Source organism: Protobothrops mucrosquamatus, unplaced genomic scaffold, assembly GCF_001527695.2.
Source record: "Protobothrops mucrosquamatus isolate PMUCROS unplaced genomic scaffold, P.Mucros_1.0 scaffold1268, whole genome shotgun sequence".
In the NCBI taxonomy this organism is placed as follows: domain Eukaryota; kingdom Metazoa; phylum Chordata; class Lepidosauria; order Squamata; family Viperidae; genus Protobothrops; species Protobothrops mucrosquamatus.
In genome coordinates this window covers 164,778-175,802 of record NW_015387474.1, presented here as the reverse complement: position 1 = coordinate 175,802, position 11,025 = coordinate 164,778, and the positions used below count along the sequence as shown (strand labels likewise).

The 11,025-nt window shown below is 46.8% G+C and overlaps 1 protein-coding gene across 1 annotated transcript in view; it reads left to right on the top strand.

Moving 5' to 3' along the window:
* NFXL1 (nuclear transcription factor, X-box binding like 1) overlaps positions 1-2,004 on the top strand; it is a 66,331-nt gene extending 64,327 nt beyond the window's left edge. Inside the window, exon 22 of the mRNA XM_015821177.1 lies at positions 1,008-2,004. Coding sequence (XP_015676663.1) covers positions 1,008-1,181 — 174 coding nt within the window. The 3' untranslated portion in view covers positions 1,182-2,004. The remainder of the gene's footprint in view (positions 1-1,007) is intronic.
* The last annotated feature ends 9,021 nt before the right edge of the window (positions 2,005-11,025 follow it).

The following is an 11,025-nucleotide window of genomic DNA, read 5'->3' as shown; positions in this document are numbered from 1 at the left end:
GGTCCAATGCTGCGGCAGCGGCTACTTCCCAGGCTGCCGCCCGATTTTCCGCCGAGTCGTGAACTAGATCCTCCGGATATGGCCCAAGCTCCGTCCGGAACCTCTCAGGGTCCATCAGGCGCCTGGGACGGAACCATCTACGTGGTTCCGACTCCCTGCGGCGGGGGGGAGCGGTCCGGAAATCCATCTTCAGGAGTGAATGATCTGACCATGACGGGCTCAATAACTACCTCCCCCGTTTCCAGATCATTCTGCCACTGGCCAGAGACAAAAATTAGATCCAGTGTGTGTCCTCCCGTGTGAGTGGGGGCATGCACTAATTGGGTCAAGTCCAAGGCCTGCGCAGGAGTGGGACAGATCTGAGGGTCTCTGGCAGAAGGGGGTGGGACCGGGGCAAGCGCCAAGGCATGGTCCATTTCTTCATTCCTCACAAAGGGTGACACCTCCCCAGCATGCACCCAGGGGGCAGGGCCGACGCGGCAGGGGCTGGTTCCTTGCTGTTTCCAGACGGCCTTGTGGAGCTAAGACTGAATGTGTTTCAGCATAGATGGCCACCACAAAATTGTACATTGGCTCCCGGCCGGCCTGGGCCAGGGCCAAGGCAGCGGGGACCTGTTTCCAGGATGGCTTCGTGGGCCACATGAAACCACTTCGCGGGCCGCATCCAGCCTCCGGGCCTTGTGTTTGATATGTCTGCTCTAGACTTTTTGTTTCACTCCAAGTGAACGTCCAGTTGCAGTATATGAGTAGGGTCAAAGTGTGTATGTGCCACCTTATGCTTGAGTAGATGGACTCTTCGCCATCTGATGCTCTTAAGATGGGTTGGATTAGTCCCATTTCTTTCCTTAATGAGCATCACCAAGTCAGACCGTGGCATTGTTCCATTTACACAGAGCCACTGTATCGTACAATGTGTTATTTTGAGAAACAAGTGGGGAAAAAATTGGTAAGTTCTATTGTTAAAAATTTTTATCATTTCATTTCGTCTTTTTTCTCTCTCTCTGCAGGCAGAACTGGAGGCTTTTGAAAACAGACTGAAAGGACGTCGGAAGAATAAGAGGAAAAAGGATGAGATTGAAGTTGAACAAACTTTATGGCAAAAGTATAAGAATGTGGTTTTGCTGCCAGTCTGTGGAATTATAGTCTTAATGGTTGCCTGGTTCCTAGCATTCAATAACTGAAGTCTTAATTACTTCCGCATGCTTCTGTGTAAAGAGTTGGTAAAATGTTCTGTGTTCTATATTGAGAATTAATGGTCATTGGTATTTTTCAGTAATTTCACTGTTTATTGATAAAGCAAAACCTATTTTGGTTTTTACCTCAAAATCACTTTAAAATACCTTGTGATGATCGTATCATACTCAGTCCTAGGCAGTTAGGCTCTTTAAAACATTTGCGTAAGATTAATCACGTATTGCTTCTCTGACATTATTTTGCTTCAGGTTATCTGTGAGGGTTGCCAGTGCTTAGTTATTTCAAAGAGTGTTCATGAGCATGACCCCTTGGTGATTTAAATTTTATATATTAAAGTTGGGTTAGTACACTTGCAAAGTCCTAGAGATGTGTGGTTTAGCAACTAGCTAAATGAAATTTCAGAATTTTATTTTCCATTTAGTTAATTAATATAGGTCCTTAAAGGAAAACGTGAAGCTGTATAGCAATTCTAATTATACTTTGTCAGATGTTGTTTATTTTGAAAACCTACTTTAAGCATTCTGTGCTCTTAAGATCCATTTTTGCTAATTGTATAATCAAATAGCAGCTCTTTCCATATTAGACACTTTTCTACTGTGATTTCCAAAATAATCTATGTTCATGGCTTCTTCTTTAGATTTATCTGTCTTCAGCTGAAAGACTTCCAAACCATAGTATTTAAAGGTAATAACTCTGCCCCCAAGAAAAACTGTTTTCATAATGAAAATGTAGTTTAAATAAATTATTATCTCTGTCTGTTTTGTGTATAAAGTGGCACTCATTTTACCAATATATGCATGCTCGCACATACAGTACAAAGGACTTATCTGATTCAGATGTCTTAATATGTTAAAAAGACTTACTGTAACATATTAGCATATCTTAAAATTGTTCTAAGTGAATAGTTAAAAAGTTGTTTAAATGTTCAAACAACCTGATACATATTTACAGTATATGAACATTAGCCCATTAATAGCCCTTCTTTAAACCTTCCAGATATTTGGTTGTTCATCAAAATTCTATTAAAAGTTTTACAAAGAACATAAAAATTACACAATATAATAAAGAGTAAAAGAAGAATTAAAGAAGAAAAGAAAAAACGTAGAAAGAACTATAAAAGAATATATTTAAAAAATAGAAAGAAGCTTCCAATGTCCCTTTTCATTATTATTATTAGACTTCTGTGCTACCCATCTCACCTAGAGGTGTTATTTTCAAATATTAATGAAATGGTTTAAATGAGATCACCATTATAAAAGCATATTTACACATTAGAAAAGTATTTAGGCCCAGAAAGTGGGTATATAGGTATGTATATGCATATAACTTTCAGATTATATATTAGAAAAATGGTCTGCAAATACTGTAATTTATTTGAGGAAGTGGAGACATAGTTGCATGAAATCAAAATTCATGGTACAAAACCCAGAAGACTTTTATACTGTTTAACAATAAAGATAGTTAATAGGGCAGATCCACCTCCCCACCCCTAGCTTGATTTTTAGGTGTGCGCCTTGCCCCAAAACTAGGGCTTATTTTCGGGGTAGGGCTTATATTAGCCCCACCCCCAAAAAAAATCAAGCTAGGGCTTATTTTCGGAGTAGGCTTTACTTTTGGGGAAACGGTATATATATATAGTCACTTGGATGTGGCAGGTCCTACTTCGTTTATAAGATGCTGAGACTCTAGAAAGAGTACAGAGAAGAGCAACAAAGATGATTAGGGGACTGGAGACTAAAACATATAAGGAACGGTTGCTGGAATTGGGTATGTCTAGTTTAATGAAGAGAAGGACGAGGGGGGACATGATAGCAGTGTTCCAATACGTATCTCAGGGGCTGCCACAAAGAAGAGGGAGTCAAGCTATTCTCCAGAGCGCCTGAAGGCAGGACAAGAAGCAACGGATGGAAACTAATCAAGGAGAGAAGCAACCTGGAACTAAGGAGAAACTTCCTGACAGAACAATCGATCAGTGGAACAACCTGCCTCTAGAAGCGGTGAATGCTCCAACACTGGAAGTTTTTAAGAAGAGACTGGACAGCCATTTGTCTGAAATGGTATAGGGTTTCCTGCCTGAGCAGGGGGTTGGACTAGATGACCTCCAAGGTCCCTTCCAACTTTATTATCATCATCATCATCATCATCATCATCATCATTATTATTATTATTATTATTCTGTGCCCTTGGGAAAAAACATTTGTGCACTATAAAATGTGGAGGAGAACCCAACTAACTGCACCTCGTCAACACTGGAAAAAAAAACAACTTGTGCAAATAGTCCTTGACTTATGACCACAATTGAGCCCAAAATTTCTGTTGCTAGAGGTTTGCTCCATTTTACGACCTTTCTTGCCACAGTTATTGAGTGAAGCACTGCAGTTATTAAGTTAGTAACACGGCTTTTAAGTGAATCCACTTCCCCATCGGCTTTGCTTGTCAGAAGGTCGCAAAAGGCGATCACGTGATCCCACACAGCAACCGTCATAAAATATGAGTCAGTCGCCAAGCGTCCGAATTTTGATCGCACGACCCTGGGGATGGTGCCACGGTCGTAAGTGTGAAAAATGTTCATTAGCGACTTTTCTCAGTGCCGTTGTAACTGGTCACTAAATGAATGGTTGAAGGTTGGGGACTGCCTGTACAACCTGACATGGCAGCAGTTGAAGCGTCAAGCCCTAACAAAAGACTGAAAGCTGGGCCACCGAAGGATTTTGCAAAACTATGAATTTGTAACTAACAAACTACATACCAGAAAGCTCTCCAAATCTGAGCAAAGCTATTTATAAAGTAATCCTGGTGTTAAATAAGAGTTCGCTGTGGCTTTGTTTAGTTTTTAGAACAGGAGCTGAAGAATTTAAAAGCAGAGTTAAACGTTCAATGTGAATCATTTCCATCATTTCAAAATAAAATAAATTTTTAAGGTTGCTTACTATTTGTTAAAAGTCCGGTTTTTTAAAACCTCAAGTCTTTGATTCTCATATTTCGTGAAAGTGAGTCCAAATCAACAATTAAAGGTCTCCTTTAAGATGAAAAACCCAAGAATTACAAGGTCTAGTAGTAACTAAGGAAGAATTGCCTAAGATGATTTCAGAGATGGAGTATCATCTGGAAAGAAGCTTTTTTTCTCCTTTCTCTAGTGTACTGCCTCAAGCAATAAACTTTCAGAATAACAGTGGGTTATATTTTGTGTGGACACTAAGAAACACCTCCTGATGGTATGCCTGCTTCTTCTGAGAGCTGTATGTATGCGCTGTTTCCTGGAAGTTTCTCATCTGGTGTGTGTTACTGGTAGGAAGTTGTCCATGTGTGAAAGCTCAAGAAAGAGAGTCCTACTTGGAGTTTCCTAAGCAGGAAACATCATCACAAAGTGGGTTTGGATGTTTTCTGCAAAGTAGACAGTTGGACATTGTTTCTCCAAAAGAATGATGGCAAAGGATTTTGCCCTTAGAGTGACTGGGGAATTCTGGGAGTTGAAGTCCACTCATCTTATAATTGCTAAGGTTGAAAAACACTTAGACCAGTGATGGCGAACCTTTTAGAGATCGAGTGCCCAAACTGCAACCCAAAACCCACTTATGCATCGTCGGGTGCCGGGTGGGTGTGGCCCATTGGGTGGGCGTGGCTGCGGTGGTAATGGCAGACTGGGTGGGACTAAAAAGTTCAATCAATCAATTCCAACTTTGCAAGATCTTTTTTTTCCCGCGAGAAGTTGAAATTGACTGATTGATTGAACCTTTTTTTTGTACACGGCGGTGGAGGCCTAAAGCGAAAAGGTTTTATAAAACCCAGCTGAAGGCCTAGGATTGGGGCGACGGCGCGCGTGTCCACAAAGAGGTTTCTGCGTGCCGCCTCTGGCACCCGTGCCATAGGTTTGCTACCACTGACTTAGACAATCATTTAGAAAAGCATTAAGACTAAAGATGATCTGTGCCTTGCGTGCATGTCTCTGGGTATTTTAAACAAGGGCATAAACTACTTTGCTGAGTTTAGTAGTTACAAGGGATGTATTTAAAAAATTAGGGTGGATGGGCAAAACTGGCTGGAGAATTATTCAGATGGGATCTAGGTTTATGGAATATGCTGAGCCATAAATTATGATTCACAGAGCAGAATGGCTAAAACATCAATCAATCAAGCCTATTTATTTAGAGCAGACATGTCAAACTCGCAATGTCATGTGACGTCGCGAGATGTATCGGGACAGTTTTGCCATTGCCGGCAATGGGGTGGACATGGTTTCTGGATGACGCGTCCGGCCCACGGGCCGGCAGTTTGACACCCCTGATTTAGAGTAACTTTTGTCCAACAAGTTGAAGCATGGTTAACCAAACCACAGTTTATTTAATTAACTGAATGATCACTTAAACATGAGCCAGCAGTGTGCGGCAGCAACCAAAAAAGCTAATACAATCTTTGGTTGTATAAATAACCTAAAATGTGAGGTATTAGTACCGCTTTATAAAGCCTAAGACGACACCTGAATACGGCATCCAGTTTTGGTCAACATATTACAAAAAAGATGTTGCGCCTTGGGAAAAAGTGCAAAGAAGAGTAACTAAGACGATGAAGGGCCTGGAGACAAAAACATATTAAGGTTGCAGGATTTGGGGATGGCTAGTCTAGAGAAAAAAAGGACTAGGGGGGAACATGATAGCGGTATTCCAGTATGTGAGGTTCCTTCCAGCTCTGTTCTGATTGAAAAATGTCTCAAACCATAAACTTGATGTATAAGAGGCTTTCCATAACACACCAGCCTAAAATCCTGGTCTGTAGTTCAGGTGTGATGCAATCACAGCTAATCAGAAAATAACAAGAGGCTCCATTGCCCTATCTACATAACACAATTGGTAGACAATCACATTTGGAGTGATGCAACTTTTGGTGATGGTGGTGGGGATTAAGGGGGGGGGGGAAGGAAACTTTTTTATACAGGTAGCCCTTGACTTATGACCACAAGTGAGCCCAACATTTCTGTTGCTAAGTGAAACATTTGTTGAGTTCTCCCTTATTTTACGACCTTTCTCGCCACAGCTGTTAAATGAATCATTGCAGTTGTTAAGTTAGTAACACAGTTGTTAAGTGAATCCGGCTTCCCCATTGACTTTGCTTGTCAGAAGTTTGCAAAAGGGGATCGCATGACACACACACATGGACACTGCAGCCGTCATTAATATAAGTCAGTTGCAAAGGATCTGAATTTTGATCACCTGACCATGGGTCGTTAAGTGTGCAAAATCCGTCATAAGTCCAGTGTATCTTTGAATGTCCACTAAATGAACTACAAGTTGTAAGTACAAGTAGTCCTCAACTTACGACAACTGAGCCCAAAATTTATGTTGTTAAGTAAGAAATTTGTTGAGTGAGTTTTGCCCCATTTTATGACTTTTCTTGCCACGAATCCCTGCAGTCCTTAAATTATTAACATGGCGGTTAAGTGAATCCGGCTTCCCCATTCACTTCGCTTGTCGGAAGATCTCCAAAGGGGATCACACGATTCCAGGACACAGCAGCCCGACACGAGCCAGTTGTCAAGCATCCCCGTGCAAATCATGTGACCAAATGTGAAAAAACGGCCGACTCACTTTTTCCAGTGCCATTGTAACTTCAAACCGTCGCTAAATGAACTGTTGTTAAGTCGAGGACTACCTGTACCTGTTCAGCTACGTTCTTCAGTTCCCTCTGTTTCTCTGTCTAACCAGCCAGGCTTTCCTCCACCTAGTTTTATCAATGCAAAGTAAGGAGGCTCACGAGGGCACGCGGGGGGGGGGGGTCGATAAAAGTAAACGGCTTGGTTGAAGTCCTTTTTAAATAAGCTTCCTTAAGGGTTTCCCGTCGAGAGCTTGCGCGGACTTAAGATAACTTTTATTGTCATTTTTATACTGTGGGCACAATGGCACACCTCAAAAATGAAATTTAGTTGCCCGCTCTCAAAGTGAAACACATACATGACACACACCTAAACATACTATGAACAACATATGTATAGACCCACATCCCTACATATACGTAGCAAATAAATATTAAATATTGTCCATCTTGAATATATAACGGAAGGAGGAAGCTTGAGAGTTCGCAAGGTTAATGCTGTATAGCAGGGCTTTTCAACCAGTGGTACGGGTACCACCTGTGGTACATTGGCACCTGGCAGGTGGTACACGACCATCCTAGAAAAGTGGTAGCGGTGGAGGGGAATGAGCTGAACCGGTGGCAGCGCCAGGATCAGTGCCGCTTTCCAGCTGATCGGCGTTTCTTCAAGGCTGTCAGGGCTCAGTGGAAGCACCAGGATCAGCACCAGGCTCCAGCTGGAGCTCGGCGCTGATCCTGGAGCTTCTGCTGAGCCCAGAAGCAGCAGCAATCTGCTGGAAAATTACAGCATCTCCAGGGTCTTGTGATTTACATTCAGATGCTTGGCAACTGAATCATATTTATGAGGGTCACAGTGTCCCAGGGTCATGTGAAGTGACCAAAACCTGCTGCAACCACCCAGCAGACGGGGGCAATAAAAACCAAACACCCCCCCACCCCACCCCCACTGCCAATCCTCAACAGAAATGCTCACAATGAAAACCTCGGACAGGAGGAAGAGCGCCGCCAGGCGGGCAGGTAGGTGTCTTACTCAGCTGTGGCTTGGGGGGCACTTTTTTCAGTGCCGTTGTAACTTCGAACAGTCACTAAGCAAACTGTTGTAAGTCGAGGACTACCTGTACTTCAGCGGTTCTCAACCTATGGGTCGCGACCCCATTTGGGGTCGATCGACCATTTCACGGGGGTCGCCAAGCAAGGCTGTCCGCCATTTTTTTCCCCTTTTCCGGCGGGTGCCTTACCTCCCTTGAGCTGGGCCAGCTGGTGGTCGGCCTTCTCTGTCTCTACCGCTTGCCAGCTACGCCTCGGCCGGTGCAGGGGGTGGAACCACGCATGCGCGGAGCTTCCGGGCAGGAAAAGTCCTCGACTTACAACCGGTTGGGTAGTCATCAACTTACGACCGGTTTAGTCCTCGACTTACGACCAGTTTAGTCCTCGACTTACGACCGATTGGGGGTCGTGGAATTAAAAAGGTTGAGAACCACTGCTGTACTTTTATCACTTTTTTCCTTTTTTGGGGAGGGGGGTCCATCAAGTTTTTGACACCTTGCTAGGCGACTGGTGGTACTCGGATGTTGCCATATCCTAAAAGTGGTACGATGGGTGAAAAGGTTGAAAAGCCCTGCTGTGTGGAATGAAACTCTGGCTGAACCTGGATGTTCTGCTTCGGATCCCACGGAGCCCCCCTCCTCCCAGAAGGTAACAAGGAAAACAGGTCGTGAAGAGGAGGTGTCGTGAAGGGGAGAGCCGGCTGTTGAACTCGGAGCTGTGAAGCTCTGGAATGAAAAACTGCACTAAAAGAGTTCAGGATTGGGAATGCCTTTCAATTGAGCTCATTCGCCTGTGCTTTTTGACCTGACTTTAACCCTCATCTTCTGCTCATGATGTGTCAGCTTCTGCTGTTTTGAGCTCTTGGTCCAACTCTTGATTATCCATCTCTCCACTGTAACTGTCCTGTGGAGGTTATAGTTAGACCAGGGGTAGGCAACCTCGGCTCTTTTATGCTGACTCGGGAATTCTGGGAGTTGAAGTCCATGAGTCAAAAAAAAGAGCCGAGGTTGCCTACCCCTGAGTTAGACAAATCAAGATGGTGATTGTGGCAGTGGTGATTGAAGCTCACCCTGGTTTTTATGTGGGTCACAGTTTGGATGTCACCATTATAGCCACCATCTTGACATTTTTTTTTATCATAGCCGGCTCGACGACACCTTGTCCCCGGCTGCCCTGATTTGAGGGGGGGGTGTCTCTCCGGGGGGGGGGAGAAAGGGAAAATAGGCGCGATCCCTTCTCCTCATGCTGCGTCCGCTTTCCCGCCTGGCAAGCCAGGGACTGGGGAGGGGGGCAGAGCTGAGGGTCTCAGCCGGGCGCTCCGACGACGACGACCCGAGCGGGGATCGCTGAACGGCCACATCCCGGAGCCGCCCCCACTCGGGAGCCGCCTGCCTGCCTTCCTGTGGGGAGGAGGGGGGGGGACGGGCTGGCTTTCACCGCCGCCGCCGCCGCCTCAGGAACCCGCCAGTCGGGCCAAGCGGCGGCGAAGGCGGGAGGGCAGAGCATGTCTGCTCCGGACCGGCTCCCTCCGGAGGCCGAGCGCCCCCGGCGAGCCCTCCCCACCGAGCAGGTAGGAGCTGCTCGGCTCATCCTCTCCTTCGCGCGCCTTTCCAAGCCCGATCCTTTCGGAAGACGGCGCCGTCGAGGAATCGCGCAGGGCGCTCAGAACTCTGGCCCGCTTCGGGAGCCCCGCGGGTCGTGGGAAGCCCGCTCGGCGGCGGGGCACCGAACACGGGGGTTTTGTCCCGAGGGGTGGGTGTTGGGATGGGAGAGAGGAATCTAAAGCGGGACTGGTGGTCTTGGGGACGGTTGACCTCGCGCAAGCGGATGCCGCGCCGCCGCCGCCGCTCCTGGGCACCATCTCCCCGGGTCTTGCTTGCAAAAAGAGCCCGGCCCGAGTTGCGCCCTTTCTGCTGAAGCCGAGTCCGGCTGCGCTTTTTCGGTTCCAGAAGGCAACAAGCGGGCGTTGGAAAAAGCCAGCAGGAAGCCGGTGAAATCGTGGCAAGGCTCTCCGGCTGCGCGCAACAGCCCGGGCTTGGGCGGCTGGGCGCAGAGTCGGGAGAAGCGCGGGAACGCAGCGTTGGGATTACCCGGCGGGAGTGCCTGCCCGACCCGGGGGGGGGTAATGCAATGCAATTCAATGCAATGCAAATGCAATGCAATGCAGGGCAGGGCAGAGCCGGGAGATGCGCGGGAACGCAACGTTGGAGTTACCCGGCGGGAGTGCCTGCCCGACCCGGGGGGGGGTAATGCAATGCAATGCAATTCAATGCAATTGCAATGCAATGCAATGCAGGTCAGAGCCGGGAGATGCGCGGGAACGCAGCGTTGGGATTACCCGGCGGGAGTGCCTGCCCGACCCGGGGGGGGGTAATGCAATGCAATGCAATTCAATGCAATTGCAATGCAATTCAATGCAATTGCAATGCAATGCAGGGCAGAGCCGGGAGATGCGCGGGAACGCAGCGTTGGGATTACCCGGCGGGAGTGCCTGCCCGACCCGGGGGGGGGTAATGCAATGCAATGCAATGCCAGAGTTGTAACCCACCCATAACTTCACAATGCAATAAAGTTGGAAGGGACCTTGGAGGTCTTCTAGTCCAACCCCCCTGCTCAGGTTACCATTTCAGACAGGCGGTTATCCAGTCTCTTCTTCAACACACTTCCACCGTCGGAGCATTTGCAACTTCTGAAGGCAAATCGTTGCACACTTCCACCGTCGGAGCATTTGCAACTTCTGAAGGCAAGTCGTTGCACTGGTTAGTTGTTCAGGTGGCGCCGTCCGACGCCCGAGCCGTTGCTGCGGGAGTCAACCTCCCGTTTTGCTCCGGGCGCGCAGAGAAAAAGATGGATTGAATTTCTCGGGTTAACAGGTTCAGCGGGACTTCGTCCGGGCTTTACCGAATCGAAGCAGGTTTGCTTTAGATCTCCAGCAACTCGAAACCTTAAGCGAAACTCCCGGATTGGCACCAAACCGACCGGCTACAACAAAGCGCCTTATGGTGCTCGTTGTTGCGGGAGCTGCGTCGCTTCGGGACCGGTCAATTTGGGAACCCAACCCAGTTGGCTTGCTACACGATCCAAACTCCAAATCACGATGAAGGCTGACTATATAGCTTAACTATAGTTAGCGGGAGTGGGGCCTTAGCTCTTGCAACTTTGGTTGCGTATACTGGGCTAATCGAGCCCATTGGATTC